Consider the following 23,719-nt stretch of genomic DNA (forward strand, 5'->3'; position numbering starts at 1 on the left):
AAAATCAATATTAGTTTAAGTGTGTGCTATATTTAGAATGTTTTCACCACTTAACGTTGCCGTCAAACAGGGAACCAAAGTCTCCATATGCGCTCTTGAGAGCCACCGGACTTGGTGGTTGCTGGCTGGTGAAAACTCGCATTCTTGTGGTGCCTCGTCAGTGTTTACAGTTAAAGTCTTTGTCAAGTATCTGACATGTTTTCCCCAACTTTTCATAGCCAGTTGTTGTTGCTATGTTTGCTTTGTTTACCTTATTAATCCAGTTCATTTGGGTGATCCTCAGGGAGCAAATTAAGGGCCGCCCATTATTATTATTTCTGGTTCAGTGCTAAATTATTCGAGGTATGCATGCTGCAGAGCTCCATCTGCATCTGATTCCCTTTTCACCGTGTATCCTCGCACATCTCCTTTATCCTCAGAATATTAATGTGCTGCACTGTCAGAAACCATTGTTATGATTGGTTTTTGCATGACTGGGTTCCTTTGTATTATCAGGCGTATTGTACCTCCGCAAATCGCACCAAATCTGACATGATAGGGGGAGAGTGCATGCCTGTGTATGTGAGAGATGGGGACCGAGGGTCACGATGGGGGAGTCGGGAGGTGGGCCGCAGAAGAGGCATATGGCAGTTGTTAAAAAATAGTGAGAGAGATGGGAACTTTCAGTAAAGCGCTGGAGGGCTCTGAGGGAGAAGTGTGAGGGAGTGTATGGGAAGGAAAGGGGGGGGGTGATAAAAAAAAAGTGAAGAGGAGAGGACAAGTGAGAAGGAGAGATGTAAATGGTAGGAGGTGAAGAAAAGGGAGTGAAGGGACAGAAAAGTGAGAGAAGAGAGAGACGGGTGAACGGAGGGGACTGAGAAAGAAAGGGAGAGAGAAAGTGCTGGAGGGCTGATATTTAATGTGATAAATGAGTTGTGACAGTCGCCTCTAACCCCCTACCAACCAGCGAGGAGGAAATAGAAAGCATTATGGGTAAAAGGACATGTACAGCATTATGCATGTATATAGAAAGAAGGAGGCACGTACAGTACACACTGTGGTGGAGGAGAGGAAGAGGGAAAAATCTGTGCAGGCAAAAGGACATTCATAGACAGCATTATGGATGTTCAAAGTGGAGGAGGCGAGTGGGGGTGCATACATATCGAGGGAGAAGCAGAGAGTGAAGCAAAGCAATTTGGGTAAAGGACATACAACATTATAGAGAGAGAATAGAAGGAGAGAGGTAATGGCTGAGGAGGAGGAGGTGTGTGTGTGTGTGTGTGGGGGGGGGGGGGGGTACCATGCAGCATTGGGTTCATGATCTACTGTACGAGATTCTTTGAAAATAACAAGTGGGAGAGGGGAGAGGAATGAAAGCCACGGAGAGAGCGAAACATTTTCGATGCGAGTCCTCCACAGTGACTGCCTCTCCTCTATTGTGCGGGTGTCACGTCTTCAAGGGATGGCTAATTACAACTTGTCATCGTACAGCGCGGAACAATAGCACGCCGGCTTTTTCTCGTTTCTGCCTCATATTAGACGGTCGGTCGGTGGGCCATAGCTGGTCTGTCCGCTGTGGTGGTGGACTACAGACTGGAGGGAGAGAGAGGCCAGTAGACAATGACAGCCACTGTAGTTTGGGTTGTGGAGTGGAAGCCTGGGAGATGACTCATAGGGAGGAATGAAGAAGGGGAGAAAAAGAGAGACGGGGGAGGGAGGGCCGGAGAGTTTTGAGGAAATAAAAGTCAGGAGCGAGAAGAAAAAGGGGTGCGAGAGACCCGATGGCTGAAGTTGCCTGTTTGATCTCCCAGCTCCTCTCTCCTGAGTCAGCGTTAACCACCTCTTCGTCTTCTCTCTTCCTCTTTCTTCCTCTTCTCTAACTCTATTCTGATTTCCCCTTGTTTGACACCTCCGTCTTTCCACGCCGCTCTTCACTCGGTCGATGGCCGCAAGCCAACGTGCGATCAAGGGGGGTGCAGTTTTCAATCAATAAACCATAAAAAACACAGACACAATACTATGCTATACATGCGGTTGGGGTGATGTTGCAGTAGCAAGTTGCGAAAATGAGAAAGTCCCTAACTTATCCCCACCCTTTCTCCTATTTCCCATCCTCTCTGTCTCTGCAGTGTGGACAGCGAGGTTCTCTCAGGAGCCGGCAGACCAGTCGGTGGTGCGGGGCCAGAGGGTGATCCTGTCCTGCGTTGTCTTCAACTACTCAGGCATTGTTCAGTGGACCAAAGATGGCCTGGCTCTGGGCATCGGAGAGGACCTCCGGGGTGAGACATCATACTCGGGCTCCCTTCACTCTGTTCAGCATGTGACTAAGATGCCTTTTTTTCCAAAAGCTGATGCTGATACTTTTGGATTGGAGCTGCTGATGGGCAAACATTTCTGAAGCTGTAGAACATTGTGTTTTTGGAATGTCTTGAGTTCTTTCTGGTTCTCTTTAAACAACTGTGAAGACGGCTCGCCGCTCGCTCGTTACTCCACATTTCAGAGTGCCGAGGGGCGCCATATGTTTAATGTGTAAAGTTTGTGCTTACAGCGGCAACATTTGCAGTGCAGCGCTCCGGAACTGTGCTCAAACTGAAACTCAGGCCACGGAGGTCCCACACGTAACATTTATGAACTTCGCATAAAACCGGACCTAATTTTAGACCCAGAAAAATACTACAAATGCACAAGCACCACTGTTACACCATGCATGCCAACTATACTGTCCATACCCAGTGACTTGTATCCCAAGGCTTACCTCTGCAGTAACCAGGAACCAGACCACGAGTCTACAGCCATGCTAGCAGCTCTGTACCAGAGCTCAGTGAGGCTTTAGCTTCAGGCTCATCAGCTGTATGTTTGTTGTCACGATAACCACTAAACTACCAGCTATGATAGGCTGCACACGGCACGCTTCCTTTTCCAAGCCCTTGCCCTTGACTAAATATGTTTGTAGTTCCAGCTAGATTGAGACGGCAAGGTGACAAACTGTGTGCTTATTCAGGCTGATGTTAACTTTGGCCACCTTCCTCCGCACGTCTCATCCGATGTTAGATGGGGAAATTGAAGCTCCCTTCGGTCACATTTTACAGATTGACACCCTTCAAACTCGGCTGAGGAGCATCGCATCATCAGTGGGCGCCATCGACTAGCTAATAACTGTTGTATGAAAGTATACCTATTTTTAATGAGAGGCCGATACATCAACCGATATGCATGTAGCCCTCGTTCTATCATGCAGATGCCCTTACTGTTCACTCCAGTTCGTCTTTGCATTTTTGTCCCCCGGGATGAACTTTCCAGTTTGATTTATTAAGTCTCCCGCCTGTCTGTGTGTCAACAACGATTTAAGACGGCGCTTGTCTGACTTTGACAAAACTTGGGGGAATGATGCATCTCATCGCTGCGTTGCAGCGTCTTCTGGATTGCACTGATTAGCCCAAAGGGGACTGTGCAATTACTGGTCAGAGCAAGTGGGCCCAATTTTAACTGATCGGTCCCGAGGGAGACTGCATCATTCGTGACTTGCTGCTGCCTCGTGTTTTGTTGATATTGCTGTTGTTTTCCTGGAACTTTCTGCTTTAATATTCTGCTTTTGTATAGATTTTCATTCCCTTTCCTTTTCTTTGCTTCCCACCGTATATTTTCCTTTCCTTTCTGTTTCTTCCATTCTCCTTCTCATCTACTGTATGTTATGATTTTGGCCTTTATTACCCTCTCCTCTCCTCTCCTCTCCTCTCCTCTCCTCTCCTCTCCTGTCTGTCATGCTATTCCTCTGCGACCTCTTCCTCTAAGCTCCCTCGCTTATTTCCCTCCCTCTTGTTCTCCTTCTTTCGGCCGCCTCTGTTGCACTGAGCCCTCTCTCCTATTCTCCATTTAACTTCCCTACTATGTCTCTTTTCTCACCCTCATCTTGCTTGACACACTCTCAGTTCATGCTTCCTTTCTGTCATCCCTTCTTTCCTCATCTGTCCTGTCTCCATTCTTCCTGTCCCTCCCTCCCTTTCTACTCCCTCCCTTTCTTTGAATCATATTGTTACTGTAATGGTCCAGTGCTTCAAGCCAAAGCTTTTAAACGTGAATGAACAGTGGCCACTTCGTACACATACACACACACACACACACCCACACACACACACAGGCGTGTGTGTGTGTGTGTTTGTGTATGAGGCTCTGTCCCTCTGCCCCCCCCTCGTTCTCTGGGCTTTTCATACGCTTTCTCTCTCTCAACATTTCACATGCAAATGCACGTATATACAAAGCGCACACACACACACACACGCATGCAGAAGCAAGGTTACACAAGGTTAGGCGAGCAGCCAGATCAATTCGGGCGCTGCACATGGAGACGACATAGCGAATTTCACATGTGATCTACGTCTGGGCAGCATACATGAATTCTGCACCACGGACTGGAGTCGATTTGAGTCCTCTAAAACGTTGCTGTCATAATGCATTCATCTTTTCCCCCTGCTGGTGAGAGAGAGCATGGATGCCACCTAACGGTGAGAATGTACAGCAGCGACACAGCTGGGCTGTGTGGCGGATGGGGGAAGGGAGAGGAAGGATCGGAGAGGCTGGGCTGCGTGTGTTTGATTGTGTGTGTGTGTGTGTCTGTGAATGAGTATGTTTGGACATGCAAGTGTGTTTGTGAATGTCTATCGCATCAAGTGGCCATTCATCTCTCTGGTGTCATTTTGGCTCCATTCATGACACAGACTTGATGTTTTCTTATCAGCACAAACTGCCACGTGCTGCCACGTTTTATAGATATAAAAAGCCACCCAAGTCAGATATATAAAAGTCATCGGCCCAAAGTGGATCTAAAAGTTCTGTTATGTTACTTGATGTGCTGTGCCTGTCTCTGTGTCCCAGCCTGGCCCAGGTACCGGGTGCTGCGCGTGCAGGAGTTGGGCCAGTACAACCTGGAGATCCTGTCCGCCGATCTGTCTGATGACTCCCTGTACGAGTGCCAGGCCCCTGATGCCGCCCTGAGGTCCAGGAGGGCCAAACTCACCGTCCTCAGTACGTTTGTGTGCATGTGTGTCAGCGCACGTGTCCATTGAAAGTATGTGAGATGTTTCTAACACTCTCTTCTCCCGCCCCAGTTCCCCCAGACAACCCAGTTATCGATGGGGGTCCGGAGGTGTTGCTGAATGCGGGGGAGTCCTACAACCTGAGCTGCGTGTCTCGAGGGGCTAAACCGCCGTCTCTGATCGAGTGGCTTAAAGACGGTCTGCCTGTGGACGGGGCTGCCAGTACCACTGTAAGTCAGTCACACTGAACACACACATTCATGAAACATTTGTACTGTATTTTATCTGTATTGTAAATGTTTGATCGATGCCTCTCTGCCCTCCATCATCATCATCAGGAGGTGCTTCCAGACAGGAAGAGGGTGACCACACGTAGCTACCTGCCCATCCACCCTGTCGACTCCGACACTGGGAGGAACTACAGCTGTGTGGCCACCAACCTGGCTGTTCCCACTGGAAAAAGCACAACTGTCACGCTCAACGTTCACCGTAAGCAATGAAATAGAACAGACACAAGAAAGAAATGTTATGTTCCCATTGAAAGAAGAATGGGAACGTAATATATCACAATATATAATTACACTACCCTGCTTATTACTTATTTCAGACTAATTAAAAGCAACATGGCGTCATATTTTGAAACATAAAATCATCTGCCAGCCGCTGAATGTTTAATAGCTATTACTAAGTAATGCGTGGCAGCCATTTTGCATCAAACTGTCCTCCAGATTGCAGCATATATTAGATGCAGTAAGGCTGCTGTTATGTGACTCTCTCTCTCTTTCCCTTCCAGATCCACCGACAGTGACCTTGTCCATTGAGCCTCGCTCTGTCCTGGAGGGGGACAGAGTCACCTTCACCTGCCAGGCTCACGCCAACCCTCCTATCATGGGCTACAGGTCTGCATCCACATACGAGCACATTGTCATTCTCCTTTTTGGTTTGAAAGGTTCTATTTACAGGATTCAGAGCATTAATATAACAGCAAAATAGCTATTTACGATGTAAAGATTTGTAGAGTAATGTCTACCTGAGCAGAGAAGGAAGTCACTCTCCCTCTGTGTGTGTTGATGCCTTTTTGTACCTGTTAGCACCGTTTGTTGCTAGCACTGTTAGCAGCTAGCCACCGGCCCAGCCGTCTCCATGTTGAGAGCCGTGTGGAGGCAACAGACACGCTCTGAATTCCATATAAAGAATCTTTGATCTGATTTTTGTTTCAAATGTCTGTGGTTTGTGTTTCTTCCTTTTGAAAGGAGTGTGTAGTCTTAAATCCACCTCCTGTGGCCAAAGGAAAAAGACATTTTCATATTTTTGCTTCCCATTTGTGTCACATACGTTGTCCCAGGGTGTGTACATGTTTTCATGGTGTATAATATTTTAACCCCAGTTGGGCTAAGGGCGGCGTGGTGCTGCAGGGCGCCAGGGAGAGTGTGCTCACCACCAAGGCCGACCACTCCTTCTTCACCGAGCCTGTCTCCTGTCTGGTTTTCAACGCTGTGGGAAAGACCAACGTCAGCATCCTGGTGGACGTTCACTGTGAGTCACACAATACTCGTCTCACCTTGTTTACTCGTCATGGCCCACTTCACTCGCTGCAGTCTGGAGTCAGAGGATTAAAACACACCGTTTCTTTTTTCCTCTGAGCAGCTTCTCCCCTTCAGTCCTTCTGCATTGTTACCCATTGCTCAACAAAGAACTGCTCTCTCTGTTTCTGTGTCTCCAGTCGGTCCAATTCTGTTGGTGGAGCCGCAGCCCAAAACAGTAGATGTTGACTCTGACGTCACCCTCAACTGCAAATGGGCTGGAAACCCTCCGCTCACACTCACCTGGTTCAAAAAGGGTTCCAACATGGTAAGAGGCTAAGAGCCCACGCTTTCCTCTATTTTTACAGTTCACTCCCATCTTCTCCCATCTTTTACTAATGCAGCCTGTCATTCAGTGTGTCTGTCTGTCTGTACACTTAGATGTCTTTCTTCTAAATTACTGTAAAAGATATATACATAACATCTACTGTGTACACCAGCCAGAAGCTAAAGTGATGGCTAATAGGTGTATGTGAACATTGATATTGTTGCTTTAACCACCGGCTATTTGCTGACACTTAAACTACAGTTCAGAGGGTTTTTGACTAGAGATCGGAACACAACACAGTTAGAGTAAATGCAGCCTGCCTCATGGACTGACATGCACCCACGTCTATCTAATCAGTCTTGTTCGGGTATCTCTTTCTCTCTAGGTAGTTTCATATTTAGCCATAATTTTCCCACAGCTAATTTTCCAATAGATGTGGTTGCTAGGCAACTGCAAAACCTTTGTGATGTGCAAATTTGTATTGTTAACCAGTTAGGGTCAGAGTAGTAGAACAAATATACTCAAATAAATATGCAACATAATCGGTTACAAAAATAAGGTAAACAGTTGGAGGTGCAATACATTAGCCTCTCTTCTACTTATGTCCATGTGGGCTTTTATTTTGGTAATCCCCTTGTTTAGCAAATGTGTCTTGTTTATATTTGTGTCCCTTTTTTTTTCACTCCCCCACAGGTTCTGAGTAACAGCAACCAGCTGTATCTGAAGTCGGTGAGCCAAGCGGATGCCGGCCAGTATGTATGTAAGGCCATCGTCCCACGGATCGGAGTCGGAGAGACTGAGGTCACACTCACCGTCAACGGTCAGAGAACATCCGCACAATTTTAATGTTTCACTACCTGTACATGAAAGCCATGCACGCTCTAAAAGGGCAGCGTGACAGTAATTGACAAAAAGAAGTTTTGTATGTCCAAAGTGGTGGCCATTTATTGTGAAAGTAATTCAATTCATCTTGAACAGGCTTGGGAAGGTCAAAACACCAGGCGTGGATATGATGTTTGCCGTTTCTCGTATTTTAAGTGTAATTAGTTTTATTTCTCTCTTTCGCATACACTCACATGTCCTCTCGTGTTTGATCAATGCAGGTCCCCCCATCATCTCCAGTGATCCAGTCCAGTATGCAGTGAAGGGGGAGAGAGGAGAAGTGAAATGCTACATAGCCAGTACACCTCCTCCAGATAAGATTGTAAGTGAAAATGGGAAAAAAGGGAAACATTTCTGGCATCAAACCCACGATGATAAATGTCCACATTTTAGCCCAGAATCAATTATTCAGACAAAAGAAACTGACAAACTAGGAAACGCTTCGATCACATAGAGCATAAGGTTGTACCTTTTAGTCTGACAGCGATTTGTCTTTCACTGTTACTGTACAGTCCTGTTCCTAAATGGCCCTACTCCTGCACGGTGAATGCTTTTAGGCACTGTCCCCTTTTCTTTTTGAGCGGTGACTCACCCTCAAACTCTCACAGAATTTCCCTCCGTCCCATCACATAAACAAACCAACACTAACACTAAGCCGCTCCACTTTTAGCTTCCTGCGTCAGAAATCAGCCCAGATGCTTTCTCCACTCGGCCGTATCACAGAGTAGTAGTAGTTCCTCTGTGACGGATCCATCCTGACTCGCAGGCTCCTAATGCAGGCGGCGGAGGCTGGGACAGAAAAAGATTTATAAAATATAAAGGAGTGGAGAGGAACAGTTGTCCCAGTAAACGCCACAGCCAGGAGATTATCCTTCTCTGGAATAAGTGGGCAGATTATGGGAACATGTGGGTTTATGCATAATTAACTTCGCCTTAGTACAGTACTTCAATGCTGAATAATACAGCTGCTTTTAGTGGCTTTAAAATCGGAGACTGTTCAAGATTCGCACCAGCTCCGTCAACCCCACTCACCTCCACTTCAGTCTGCAGAAACATACAGACTGTTGTCACGCACGATGTGTGATTACATGTGAGCGGTGTCAATGTATGGGGTCTTATTTCATGTCATTCCGTCCTCCTTCCGACGTTGCTTTTTCAAGAACATTTTCAAACAAAGGCAAACAAAAAGACAAAAAGGTTTCATGTATTTCATTACTTCAGAGTGTTTATTGTCCATATATGTATCTGTCTAACTCAAACACTGCTTAGCTGTAAAATGATAAAGTTTGCTCCATGACGTGTTAATGCTTTGGTACTTTTACAACAATAACTGTATGTAGACACATTTAATATGGCAGACTAATGTGTTCGTCTGTGTGTACGCACGAGTGCATTACTGCATGCATATAACATTTACTGTGTGATTGTGCAGCAGTTGTTATTATAGCTCTGTTTGAAGGGGATTAGTTTTATTGGCAGATGGCCTGTTATAGTTACGATTAATTTATTGATTCATATCAATTAAAAGAAAACCATCTATTCAGATAGAGTGAATAGAATTTTACCACACAACTTACTAATTGTGATATAATCTAATATGGCCTCCTGTGTGTGTGTGTGTGTGTGTGCTGCAGGTGTGGGCGTGGAAGGAGAACGTGTGGGAGAAGGAGAAGGGGACACTGCTGGAGAGGTACACGGTGGAGCAGAGCAAACCGTCAGCCGAGGGCGGCGGCGTCCTCTCCACCCTCACCATCAACAACGTGATGGAGTCGGACTTCCTGTCCACCTACAACTGCACGGCCTGGAACTCGTTCGGCCCGGGCACCATGATCATCACGTTGGAGGAGACCGGTGTGTTTCGTGAATTCATTACTTTTTAAATTTCACTACATGTAGACAAGACAGCATGTAGTGGTTCCATCGGGAAAAGAGCAAAGGAGAAAACGGCTGATTTTAGTTTGTAGAATGCTGAAGTTGACAAAGTATTACAGCAAGACATGCACAGCTTTAAATTAGTTATTGCACCGTTACATTATTTAAAACTCTTGAGAAGTAAAAAAAAAAAATAGAGCCTGAAAAACAATGTTCATTTTGATCAGACATGTTGTTTTCACTTTATTCGTCTATCATATGTAGCTTAGGTTAGAATGATGTAGTTTTTGCGTTAAAATCTGTATTGTGCAGCTTTCGACAGACAGATATTTGCATCTTCACTCAATCTATCTCTCCATCCATCTCTCTCTCTCTGTCTCTCTCTTTTTCTCTCGCACCCCCTCATTTCAGAGGAAGTCCCGGTGGGCATAATAGCTGGTGGGACGGTGGGCTCTACCATCCTCCTATTCATCTTTCTGCTGGTCCTCGTTTTGATCTTCTACCGGCAACGCAAAGGCAGTGAGTCATACTCTCCATGTGCTTCACACATACACTATAAAGACCAGATCTACATGTACAGTAGAAGTTTTTCATGTTTGAGGTTTGAATGCTCGTCATCACTGGACCAAATAACCTGCAGAAAATCAAACCACACAGCTTCCTCTCCACCATATGGATGTAGGTCCCCTCTGAACTTGCTCCTCCAGCTCGTGAAAACACACCAGGCCGCGGTGCGTGTGTCCAGCTGTATTCAACCTTGCCGTGTTTTGCTTCCAGGTCGGCGCGGGGTCACGCTGGGTAAGCCCGACATCAAGGTGGAGACGATAAACAAGGAGACCCACAGCTTAGAGGAGGACTCCGGCAGCGTGTCCACGGCTTCGCGCATGGTCAAGGCCATGTACTCGGTGAGCGGCAGCGGGATATGTGTGCTTGGGCCGTACACTGTTTACACAGCCTGTAGTTGCAGAAAAGAAAAACTCACATTAACTCAGTAACCTCTCCCTACACCCCACACTGCACCTTTTGACTAAAAACATACTGTGTTTTCCCCTGTAATCGCTCCTTTTAACACTTTGAATTCCATTTTCTCTTTTCCTGTCATACTCTGTTGCCTCCTTCCCTCTTCCGTTTTGTTATGGCACCTTCTCTCCTCCTTTTTGTTTTTGTTTTGTTGTTTGACGGTTTAGTTTCTCCCCTCTGTGTCCTTCTCTCCTTCCAATCAGCCCTTTAAAGATGACATAGAGCTCAAGTCTGACCTCCGCAGCGACACCCTGGACACCCGCCAGGAGTATGACCTCAAGGTGAGCTCATTAAACACTCGTTTGCATCAAATCCGGAAGCAAAACAAACTCAGAAATGACTCAAAGGTACAGAAATATGTAGAAAAACACACATGTTCAATAAAAAAGTAAAAATCAACAAAACGTTTGTACTAAAATGATGCCAGTGTCAAAGTGAGGTCTTGTGGAGTTCATTTTGGTGCAATGTTTCATTCTATTCATACCTCAGGGGGCTGCAAATATCCGACTCATTAATGACATGGTGACTTTCATCCAATGAGGAGCAGCATTTGTGTTCTGGTGGAAGTGTCTACCTGACAGAAATGATGATCAGATGAACGTAACAGTATTCTACAGATTTTAATATTATGAATGAAGCCTTATTCATTTATATACAATCCCAACTGACAACTGATTTGATCTCAAAAATCCAGGTGCATTGAAGTATTGATTTTTCCTTCTAGAAAACAGGTGTGTAAGTGATAGTTCATTGCAACTTCACGACTCCTGCAAAATATTGAGTTTGATGTTTCATTCATTTATACAAGTGTAATATTTATAGGTTCTAAAAGTTTCATTCCATAAAAAAAACCATGTTATTTTAAAGTTTCACGTTTGACCCTCTAGAGGGAGCACATGTGCATCTGCAGCAGCAGCCAAGAGAAGACAAAGACCAGACAGCTCCAGTCTGGGTTTTGACGGTGGACTGCACAAGTCAAAATTCAATGCAGGTTTAATTCAAAAAAGGCAAAATCAGATTAGCAACTAAATCCCAGTTCATCTAAGCTGGAAAACAAACTGCTGCTTAGAATAAAATGTGTAAGTATTAGCGACTATAAAATATTAAATGTTTTGCACCTTAATAAACACATGAAACATCCACAGTAGTTTGCATTAAATGATTTCCATAGTTGCTTCATTTGACTATCATGGTCTTATATGAAGTAACTGTTCAGTGAATAAGAACGTAACCAAAGGGGCTGCTGTTTATCTAACTGCTGTTGGCCAGCAAATATGACTTATTGCTTATGACTACAGTCCAGTTAAAACAATTCCACCTCCGGTACAAAATCCCCTCAGCTGTCTCAAGCCTCAGGAGTATTTAGACCTCTTCCTGTCCTCTAAACTAGTGACCTTTAAACTTACTGTTAGTATAGCACTCAATATCTGTGAGGATATTAGAGTAGGGTGTTTTAGACGAACATGTTCCTGCAGTGCAGTTGGCTTTTCTTTTATTATTTTCCTTTAATATTTAGTTCCTGGTCTTCTTTGCCCCTCACTCTCATCCAGGGCCGTGAGGCCACTAGCTTTGCTGATTGCTTAAAAGGTTTTCTCTCTCATTCGAAGACATGTAAAGACAAAAAAACAACAATTGGAAATGCATTTTAAAAAGATGAAGGCTGTTTAGGCATACCCTGCCCATTCAGCTGGCATGAATCATTTATACATTTTGACACTGTGGGGCTGGGCTTAGATGATGAATGTATTTTCACGCGTAAGGCTGCCAAAATGTTCTGTTGAACCCCCCCCCCCCCCACCCTCCATGAATATTTTGTGAGGGCAAACCAGCCCTCTAGCTGGAGTGCTGCCTTGGATCACTTTGAAGAAACACAGACATGAATCCACCCCAGGTGATGGTTAGATCAGCCTCCGACAACAGCCTCAGCCAGACTTATTTTTCTCTCTCCCCGCCGCCTGAAGCACTGAAGCAGTCAGACAAAGTTGGGTGGGGGGGAAGACGGGTACGTGAGAGACAACGAGGTGGCAGAATCATGTCAGAAGTAACAGTAAAGCAATATGATGTGGGTGTAGTGAGCAGGGAGTTCGTCCTTCCTTCAACCAGACAATCTGGGATTGAACATGGAGTCTCATGAAAGCTTTGGACAGAAATGATCACTTCAGAATTTCAGTTTTTTTCTTCTGATCAAAAAAGGAATTATCTTATTATAGTCTTTTTGATTCTATGAATCTAAACACTGGCATATAGAAAATATATTTCCCCTGATCATATCTTTCCTTAATGCCCACTCTGTGCTTTTGTCTCTTGGTGCTTGTCTCTGCCTCTGTCTTCAGGACCCCACCAATGGCTACTACAACGTGCGAGCCTCCACCCACGATGAAGGCCGCCCCGCCTCCCGCTCCACCTTGCACTATTCTGACTACCGCTCCCCTGCGGGAACACCAGGGGGAGCTGCATCTATCAGCAGCAGTGCCGGAGGCTCGGGAGCCACGGCCAGTGGAGGAGCCCCTGGTCCCCCGGGGCCCCTCACCTCCCCAGGCCGCCCCCAGGCCTGTTATGACCCCCGGCCTCCCTCCAGACTGTCCCACATCAGCTACGCCCAGTTCAACACCTTCACCCGTGCGGGCCAGAGCCAGCAGCCCCCGCCTAATCCCGCCCCCGTTGCCAGTGACTTCCCAGGAGACTGCAGCCTCCTGGACTCCACTTCCCAGCTGGCCTACGACAACTACGGATACCCCTCGCATTACCAGACCTACCGCATGGGTTTCGCCCCGTCCAGCTTGGCCACGCTGGAGGCCTGCCCATCCTATGAGATGTACGGGGTGGGATCCGGGGTGGGACCTGGGGTGGGACCCGGGGTGGGACCCGGATTGGGACCCGGATTGGGACCCGGGGTGGGACCCGGGGTGGGACCCGGGTTGGGACCCGGGTTGGGGGGCCCTGGGGTCGGCGTGGGTCCCGGGGGTCCTGCTCCCTCAGGATCAGAGACTGGACTAGGGAAGTACGGCAGCTCCACTCGCTTCTCCTACACTTCGCAACACTCTGACTACTCCCACAGCCGACACACACAGAGGATGCAGACTCATGTGTGAGACGGAGGGACGCAGAACCACCTTACAGTCTTAGCAGAGCATGAGGAATCTTATAAATAGCGTCACATCCTAAAAAACACACACAATCATAGATTTACACGCACACACATGTTCACACACTAACACAGACACACACTACAGAACTCGGACAAACATCACACACAGACACGCCCATGCACAGAGTCAGAAGACCGTGCCCATTAGACAGAGAGCGTATGAGAAACGCGGAGAGAAATACGAGACGTGCGGTGGAGAAGGAGCTTTAGTGAGACAGGGAAGGGAAATTCCACACAATTTTGAATTCCCTCACTCCCGATGTGTTTGTTTATCTGAGCTCTGAAAGAGCGGACGGCGAAAGTCACAATCAAGACTGGGACAGAGAGCAAGAACCAGAGAGAGGACGAGAGGACACAGATCTTTTGCTATGAACTGACTTTGTAAATGATGAGCAAGAACGTCTTAAGGCAAAACTGACTGACTGTCAAATACGGTAAATGCTGAACCAGTGGAAGTCATTTCTGGCCACCATCTTTTTTTTTTCTTTTTTTTTTTCGCTGGTTGTCTTATTCAATCATCATAGAGCACATATATATATAGTATCCCAGAATGCCCTTCTGTACAGTGGTACATGCCATCACACCTGTTCGGCAGCGTGTGGGAGTGTGTTGCGGCCGGGACGGCGTTGGGAGGGTTGTCATCATTTTGCACCGCATCGACAGTATTCATGCTTAGACGTCCCTTATCTATATCTGTGTAATGTCTTATTTTCATTTGCACACCAGACTAGAGCTTTGTATTCTATTTTTTAACATTACAGAATTATTTTTGTCAATGTAAAACATGTAATGTGTATGTATGGACCAAACGTTTGAACGTGAGCCCACTTAACTCGGGCGCCTGCCCGGGGGATTCCGCTGAGACGGAGTGACAACTTGTGTCAACAGCAGAGCCTGAATTCAGGAAGGGTATATCAGTGCATAAAAGAAACCTAGTGCCAAGTGTTCATGTTGTTCTTCACCTTAGACCATGTATATGCAGTAGACGCTCCTTCTATTGGTGACTGTTGCTTTACAAAGCAGGCTCGGGGGCCTTGAGTCATTCCCAGACATTTTCGTAGGCTGGAGCCCCTTTTTTTCCTCTGAGCTCCTAACTACAAGCGTGGTGCAGAGACAGAGAAAAACACAGATGTTGGATTTAGAACTGAGTGGCCTTATAGGGGAACATGTCGCACATTTCCATTTTGAATCATTCCTCATCGTCTGTCTGCCAAAAAAAAAAAACGGCCGGAGGAGAATGTGTATGGAGAGGTTCAATGAAGGCTTGTCCACAATATTGACGTGTAGTAATGTATGACTGCGAGTGTGTGGGTGTGCGAGTGTGAGAGAGAGATCAAGAAGGAGTGTGTGGGCATTGGCACATCGATTTGTACAGTGTGTTTGTATAGATGTGTGAATGACTGCGCGCGTATGGGAAGCATACTGTAAACACGCAGCGCCCGATTCCAGTGTGCGCGCGGCTATTGTATGCATGCCCGTGTGTGTATACAGTATGTGTGTGCATGTCTGTGTCTTAAGTGTGCGGGTGTGTGTTTCAGTATATGTCCATATCATTTTCTCTCACAATCCTGTTACAATACTTTTATACCTCTGGTAGGACTGTATCCTGTATTATTGTGTCTTTGAATTTAGAAAAATCCAATGTTTATCTTATTGTACTGTTCTTCGTAGCAGAGACAACTGTTCAAAAGATGTACAACGAACGTTATCAAACTCATTTTTTAATTTCATTATCTTCAATATTTTTTAAAAATGGTATGTAATTATTTTTCCACAGTATTACATAAATAAAAGCACTGTTTTTTATATAATAGCAGAATTTGTCGTCTTTGGGAAGATGGGGATGGGCATTGTTTAAAATATTTTATCCTTAGGCACTGCAGTATGCGGCCTATTAAAAGAATAATGTAATTATCTTGTGTTCTGATTACCCATGTATGTCTTTATGACAAATTCACAGCATGGGTTCCAATTAGTAGGCAATTAAAACTGTTGACAGGTATATGAGTGTAGGGTCATTTAAGATCACAGTACGGATACATTATTAAATAAAGATAATAATGATAATATACAAAGTAATTATAACATGTGAGTGTTGTGCTGTCATCCTATATGAATGGAAGATGATGTTGCTTGGCACTGGAAGGTGAAGAAGCCGGTCGATAGGCAGTAATAAGTGCAATAAAAGGTGGACATTTATTAACAAAAAGTTTAGTGAAACAGGTAAAAATGGATCCTGGGAAATTAAAGAAAAGAACAAAAAACTAACGAAAGCTGCAGCCTCACATCAAGCTGCCGCATCCTTTCTCCCATTTCCACGGAACAGTGTGACTGTTGCATGCAGATGAGCGCACCAAATTGAATAGAATGTAATGTTTACTGCATAACTATGTTACCTATCCTCCTACATCGTAACAGTATTCACGTATTTATTGTATAAGTTACAATAAATTATACATAATTTCTAGTAAACTAAATGATTTCGAAAGAAAACCTGCACTACACATTATCAACAAGTAAGCTACTTTATGTATTTGGATACATCATACCGATAGAGGGCAGACACACGCGTTATACACGTAGTGCGCCTGTAAAAACACTAAAGAAGAAGAACATACTCCTCTACGTCATACGGTTAGGGTTGTCTATTAGCCAAGATGGCGGGCACGATGCTAAGGTCGCTTACCAAACTAGGACGTCCTTCAACTAAATTAATATTAAACAATAATTTGCTGAGCCCTGGCTGCACTGTCGTGCAAAACAGGTAAGAAAACACAGACGCAAAACGTGACGCTCCGTGTGGCCATTGTATTCCAGCTGTAGTAGCTTGAGGTCCACATAAATGTTCACACTGAAGGAAAATGTTAGCATAATGCTAAAGATGTTGTCACCCTCTTCGAAACAAGTCGAGTCGCCTGTTGCAATTTTTTACTGTATTTCTGAATGGGAAACGTGTAATCAAAGCATGCATATCAGTGTTATCGCAATGTCACCCTTGAAGCTCGTGTACGTTGCACGAGACATTAACATTCCTGCTGTCTAGTGGTTACCTAAGCTTTAAGCTACTGTTAGCCGTCTGATTAGCTAACGTGTTTACTACACTCTTATCCACGTTTTAGGCTCTGTTTAAGGTCAGAGTATATCCCATATTATATACAGAACTGATCAATTTGTGGTAAATTGGCTGTAAATGTAACCACAGATCAGTTGACCGATGTTGAAGAGTAAACGGTGACTGTGCCATCATTCTAACTAAATTGAAGACCTTTAATGCAAATAGAACAAAAGTAAAGAAAACAATTCTTTAATAAACTACTACCAGTCTATAAAACCAGTGTAGAGATCTCTGAAATGGCTTTGTTCTTACATGTGCTGATTATGTAGCACCAAAGTCAAGTTAAACTTGAACATGCAGGTTTGTTATTGATGTATTCTGACACCACAGGAAGTCAGCAGATATGCATGTTCTTATGTAGCCATGTATTTATGCTCCAATAATTAGCAATAATAAACACATTTTTGCTATACTAGCATGACCCATATATCTGCTTTGTGCGTCTTCCGCATCAGCCAATAGTAACTATTATCAGTTGTCAGGTTGGTAAGCATAGTGTAGTCAGATCGTCCCCATTTCTAAATGACAGAAGAACAAAATGAGACTAAAGCCTCTCTGGTAACATGCAGGAAGCCTGCGAGGTGGCACCTATCAAGCACCAGAATGCTATTTTTGCATCTCTTCAATTGTCGGTATGGGCTCAAAACTAAAGGCGTACTAACACAACTTTACCTCATGTTAAGAATATTTTTGATTGTTTTCCACAGGCAGAAACAATGGCAGCCAGATGTGGAGTGGACGGAGCAGTTTGCTGGGGCAGTGATGTACCCCACTGCCATTAATGAGAAATGGACCCCACCCCCCTGGAATGGTACCACCCCACACACACAGCCACACTCTTAGGGTTACTAGTTAAAGGATTTATGTTCCTAACTACTCTTTATTTAAAAAAAACTTTTATTTATTTAAAATAAAAGGCAAGTGTAAAATGTTGGGTTGCCAAGAAAGTGTGAACGCTGACAACAATCTGATATAGTTATAAAAAAACAACATGCCAAACTTAGTCAGGAATAGAAAGCCCAGTGTTGTCCCTGGTGTTGACAGTCTACCAATCGTTGTTAGGACGGAGACAGGTCTTCAGTATCTGACTATGAGTTTATGGCTACTTAGTCTAAATTGTGAGCTAAAAAGCTGCTTTTCTTTTTTTGTAAATTATTATTATTTGGATTAGAAAATCAGATCCTGAAGCAATACCCAGTTTACTTACCCTGCCCTGTGTTGTTCTGTTTTCTTCGTGCAGACAAAGATCCTAATGCAGAGAAGGACGTGTCCAACCTGACCATCAACTTCGGTCCCCAGCATCCTGCTGCTCACGGTGTGCTGCGTCTAGTCCTGGAGCTCAGCGGAGAGTCCGTCAAGAAATGTGACCCCCACATCGGCCTGCTTCACCGTGGCACAGAGAAGCTCATAGAGTACAAGACCTACCTGCAGGTACTGAAGCACTTATTCTGTATTCTGTAACTCATATTTACGAGGTAGCGGTTTGAATTCTGCATGTGTAGAAGGTTGTAAAATCAGAAAATGGGGAATCACAGTTTTGATGGTTTCAAAAGACAGAACAGTAAATGGCAACACAACTTATTGCCAAATCCCATTTTATTGCGTTTAACACAACAAGCTAAGAGAACGTCGCACCTCCTCTTTTGAAAAAGACCAAATTAAACTCTTGACATGAACAGCATTACTCAAAGATTAAGAGGACCTTCTACCGTGTGTTATGTAATTCTTGGAAGTCCCTTACCCAGTTCCTCTTTTTTTCAATGCTACAGGCTCTGCCCTACTTTGACCGTCTGGACTATGTTTCCATGATGTGTAATGAGGAGGCCTACTCTCTGGCTGTGGAGAAGCTGCTCAACATCCAAGCTCCCCCCCGTGCCGAGTGGATCAGAGGTACAGACTGGAAGTGGTTAGCTGTCTGCAGGTTCTGCAAAGTCTTAATATTTATAATATGAAAATGTTTTTAGTTTTTTTTCTGTAATTGTTATTTAGATATAGAACATGTATGTTCTACATAGCTGCTATTCATATAATTCTGAATATTTAGAGAAATAAATGATATTGATTGATGACTGATTTTGGAGGGTGTGAAACACAGTGACACATGTATTAGAATGACGCACACACGTCATTTATTGTTAACTAAAGAGGTACTGCACACTTAAGTGTGTAATTTAAACTAAATGATATGACTGTACTGTGATGAAACTTATCCATGCTGGTGTTAATAATGACTTTTCTTACCATATTTATAAAAAACTGCATTTTGGGGTCGAAAATGTCTCAAAACGTCATCTACTGTTTTACATCAGCCCTAATCTTGCAACGCCAATTCTGAGATAAGAGTCGACTGTTTGAACTAATTCGCGTCATGAATCACTTCACTCCATTTCAATTTCCCAGGGTTTTATCCAACACACATTCTGAAACCATAAAAACTATGAACTTAACTTTTTACTGATTTGAAAAAAACAACGTTTTTTGTCAACAGACTCATCAACTTTAACCGGTTGTGTGTGTGTTCTGTGTTGTGTTTGCAGTTCTGTACGGAGAGATGACTCGCATCCTGAACCACATCATGGCCATCACCACGCACGCCCTCGACATCGGTGCCATGACCCCCTTCTTCTGGCTGTTCGAGGAGAGAGAGAAGGTCCGACTCATTCTGTCCCGTCTTGTTATTGATCACATGCTAACTGGGGAAGGTGCTGTTAAGTCAAGTAAACAGAAGATTTGTGACCATAAAAAGTGTCATGACTTCTTTAACTAGCTGCAGACAATTAACAGTTAAGTGACAATCTCTGTTGACCACCATATCATTTGACCTCAGTGGTTGCAGGAGATTCAGTAATTTAGAGCTTCATCTTCAGGAGAAATCGCCCCAAATGATGTGCAATTCTCTCCATTTATTTAAGCAATTATTTCTTTGTTTTGTTTGACAGAGACAGTTGCTTAGCTGTATCAGAGTTAGCTATAAGCTTCTTTGCATCTGTAGTCCAGAGCATACCATCCCTCTTAAGACAATTAACCATCGATCCATGAAAGTTGGATTTATTTCATGGCCGTTGTATTGGACTGCTTTAGTTATAGCTAGATATATACATACACTCGGGCCTCAGGAAATATTCACTTGACATTGTTCTGTATCCATTGAGTAGATCATCTTTTTAAATATCGACTACTTGAGGCCCTCTAATGAACTGCGTGTCCCTTGTTTCCTCTCAGATGTTTGAGTTCTATGAGCGAGTGTCTGGAGCCAGGATGCACGCCGCATACATCAGACCTGGTGGTGTGCATCAGGTAGGAGAACTCGTTGAATAATGCCTGTGGCTTATTGTTATGACAAAATGAAACAACTATCTCTCCGGGACACTTGTGTTGTTCGAACAGCTTCAAATCAGATTCATCTATCAGATGGTGAGCATGATCACGGGGCTAATGATGTTAAATGTGTTTCCAGGATTTGCCCCTCGGCCTGATGGACGACATCTATGAGTGGTGCAAGAACTTCTCCATTAGAATTGATGAAGTAGAAGAGGTGAGCGACTGAAATCCCCACAAGCCCTTCACATGATGAGGATGTGTTAAAGATCTGTGGTGAACTTTCCAATCTGTTGGTTTTCCTCTATGCAGATGTTGACCAACAATCGCATCTGGAAGAATCGTACTGTGGACATCGGGGTGGTTACTGCTGAGGAGGCCCTCAACTACGGCTTCAGGTAACCCAAAGACCTTCCCTTTTAGTTTTCTTTTATTGAAGAGCTTGCCTATTTCAATGAGTTTGACCAGCATGAATGTGTACACGCTGTGATATTCATCCCCGCTCTCCTCGCCCCTCCACCAGCGGAGTGATGCTGCGAGGGTCCGGCATCAAGTGGGACCTGAGAAAGTCTCAGCCTTACGACAAGTATGACGAAGTGGAGTTTGACGTCCCCATTGGAAGCAAAGGAGACTGCTATGACAGGTACAACATGAACAGATGTTTTTTCAGTTCCATTTCCGTCACCAAATATGCAACATGCAAGCTGCAGCTTCTAGCATGAGATCATTTCCTCGGCAACACCAGAATGATCACCTTACTGCTACTCTTTTATCAGTATCAAACACATTTAGACATTGAAGACTTGTGTGAAAAGGAAGGTATCTGTCAGACATTTGAATTGCAGTGGTTTTATAAACGCTGCATTGAGTAATATTCAGAGAAAAAACCTGAATATTCTCTGAGATGAAAGTGGTAAATTTACAAATTAGCATGTTGTTTTATTCTCAATAGGCCCAATTCACAGCAATGTCTCTTCAAAGTCTGGATGTTTATCATAATCTGGTGATTCTGGGCTAAAATCACCAATATTTCCCTTTAAAATCAGATTACAAAGTCTCATTTGATTAGCTCATCCACTGCAGGCAAGCAGATGCGTCTGTGGTGTGATGAGGTTGATCCAATCTTGCGACATGGAGGAAGCTACATGTTTCCCTGACGAGTATTTTTCTTGCTAATTTTGACTTTTAAGTTATAACATGTAGTCACATAGTTGTAAACAGCATTCAGAGAGCAGCGGGTCTGCTGATAAAGACATCACCCACTTCTGGTGGGTCAAGTGATGATTGAGAGGGATTGTCTTTGTATCAGTCCATATATTGTTTTTTAGGAAATTGATGCATATTATACCTTTTTAATTTCAGAGAATATTCAAGTTTTTTTTCTCAGAATATTACCCCCCCTTCCCTCGCACTGTTTCCTCTTTGTGTGATCAACTCCTCTCCATTGATCTACGTAGAATAACTGCACGCTGATTTTGCTTCGTGGCTGACGTAGTGACGTGCAGTATTATCGGCATCCGTAGCTCACCGCTGTTTCCTCGTTGTGGTCCAGGTATCTGTGCAGAATGGAGGAGATGAGGCAGTCTCTGAGGATCATGCACCAGGCGCTCAACAAGATGCCAGAAGGAGAGATTAAGGTGGACGATGCCAAGATTGCCCCACCCAAGAGGTCTGAGATGAAGGTGAGCTCAACCTCCCTCACAGTATTTTTTCCGGACTGTTCCTTTCATTCTGTGAGATGGTTTAATTTCGCCTGCAGGCCATTAACTCTTGACAACGTCGTACCTTTTTTTTTGTTCCTTTCTCTGGATTCTCTCCTGTGCTTTATCACTTCTGAGTGTTAATTACATTTCACTGGCGTCACTAATTTGTCTTCACACTACCCTCTTTACTGAATTAGACCAGCTCTGCTGTACAGTGCTCTTTAGTTTGGCTGCCCTCAAGGCTGGAGATCACCTCTAGTTCACCTCAGTGTTGGAACATTCAGTGTTTCAATTCTACATTTCAGTAAACTTGCGCAAGATTCAACCACCTCTAACGTGTGTGTGTGTGTGTGTGTGTGTGTGTGTGTGCATCATTTTCAAAAGAGCTGCTGAGACATAACATGTTCTACGTGCTCCTTGTCCTAGACGTCCATGGAGTCTCTGATCCACCACTTTAAACTGTACACAGAGGGCTACCAGGTCCCCCCAGGGGCCACATACACAGCTGTGGAGGCACCTAAGGTGAGACCACTCATAAGGTGTATAATATTTCTGGATAAGATTGCCTTTTTCGCTATTTTCCTCTGACTAACCGCACAAGTAAAGTAATCTGCAGATGCCCTATAAAACCGAATGGATTTTAACCTAGCAAACAAAAAGTCTCTGCAGATCCTCTGTATACACACGGTTGTTTGAGTCTTAATTAATTGGGAAGCCTTTAGGGACGTGCTGTGATGTTATATGCTTACTAGAATGTATTTGTGTGTGTCCCCACGTGTCGCTTGCAGGGAGAGTTTGGTGTTTATTTGGTATCGGACGGCTCCAGCAGACCCTATCGCTGCAAGATCAAAGCTCCCGGATTCGCTCACTTGGTGCGCACTCACAACTTCACAAGACACTGTGAAATATTAAACACACCGGGTATCAATTATTCAGCACGTTTAACGGCTTGTCCTTAAGGCTACTTTTAGTTCATTAAGTAGATTTTATAAAGTACTATAGTGCCATTTTTAAAAGCGTACAGAACCCCCCTCCTCCTCTTCCTCCTCCTCCTTCCTGCTCATGGACATGAACCGCTGTTTAACGTCGTCATTTGAATTTTGGTCTTCGAGACTAAAAATGTCTTTAAAGTTGCATAAACAAACTATTAGAGTAGTTAGTGCATTAACTTCAGGCTATAATCTCATGAATTATGAATATTCTATTTTCTAAGAGCTCATCTGCTCTGAATAATCGTCAGTTATTCTGAATGTTAATAAATGTTTCCTTCTTTTAGGCTGGCCTGGATAAAATGGCCAAAGGACACATGCTGGCTGACGTGGTGGCCATTATTGGTAAGAAAGTGATTATTGTTCAAGAATCCATCCTCAATACAACAATATTTTATTATCAAGTGGTACTGAGCCTTTTCTTCTTCTTCTGACAGGTACACAGGACATAGTGTTTGGGGAAGTTGACCGTTAACGTGACGCTGCTGACGTGCTGGTGCTGGTGCTGAAGAGGAGAGTTCGTCCTCTTCTCACATCTGTTAGTCGGGTTCTCTTCCTGTTCACGTTTGGCTGTAGTGAGGCTTTTGACAGATGACTCTACATTGATGTACAATGCCCAAATAATCCTAATAAATATTTTATGACCGAACAGAAAAGTATTAAGTTGTATCTTTTCACCATCACATTGCAATAGGGGGATTTTTTTGAGGGATTTTACAAGATTTTAAATGCCATTCTTTTTTCAAATGCTGCATTTCCTGGACTTCTGTCTGAAATTCAAGTATTAAACATGGCAGCAGAGACCAAAG

General features: G+C 44.2%; 2 protein-coding genes across 2 annotated transcripts; both read left to right on the plus strand.

Annotated features, from left to right (window-relative positions):
• The first annotated feature begins 587 nt into the window (after positions 1 to 587).
• kirrel1a (kirre like nephrin family adhesion molecule 1a) lies at positions 588 to 13,729 on the plus strand. Its single transcript, XM_076086896.1, has 15 exons — positions 588 to 603; positions 2,109 to 2,258; positions 4,852 to 5,001; positions 5,085 to 5,242; positions 5,351 to 5,501; positions 5,806 to 5,911; positions 6,400 to 6,548; positions 6,736 to 6,863; positions 7,557 to 7,683; positions 7,967 to 8,067; positions 9,380 to 9,596; positions 10,029 to 10,136; positions 10,395 to 10,522; positions 10,805 to 10,918; positions 12,971 to 13,729. The coding sequence occupies exons 1-15, from the start codon at positions 588 to 590 to the stop codon at positions 13,727 to 13,729; spliced, it is 2,562 nt and encodes an 853-aa protein (XP_075943011.1).
• Positions 13,730 to 16,410: 2,681 nt separating this feature from the next.
• ndufs2 (NADH:ubiquinone oxidoreductase core subunit S2) lies at positions 16,411 to 23,566 on the plus strand. Its single transcript, XM_076087020.1, has 14 exons — positions 16,411 to 16,549; positions 17,608 to 17,711; positions 18,141 to 18,331; positions 18,670 to 18,790; positions 19,438 to 19,550; positions 20,123 to 20,197; positions 20,358 to 20,435; positions 20,531 to 20,616; positions 20,742 to 20,861; positions 21,771 to 21,900; positions 22,348 to 22,443; positions 22,710 to 22,793; positions 23,198 to 23,255; positions 23,348 to 23,566. Exons 1-14 carry the CDS (start codon positions 16,443 to 16,445, stop codon positions 23,383 to 23,385), a joined length of 1,401 nt encoding a protein of 466 aa, XP_075943135.1. The 5' UTR covers positions 16,411 to 16,442; the 3' UTR covers positions 23,386 to 23,566.
• Positions 23,567 to 23,719: the final 153 nt, after the last annotated feature.

Source organism: Anarhichas minor, unplaced genomic scaffold, assembly GCF_050575085.1.
Source record: "Anarhichas minor isolate MPS153535 unplaced genomic scaffold, ASM5057508v1 ptg000009l, whole genome shotgun sequence".
Classification (NCBI taxonomy): domain Eukaryota; kingdom Metazoa; phylum Chordata; class Actinopteri; order Perciformes; family Anarhichadidae; genus Anarhichas; species Anarhichas minor.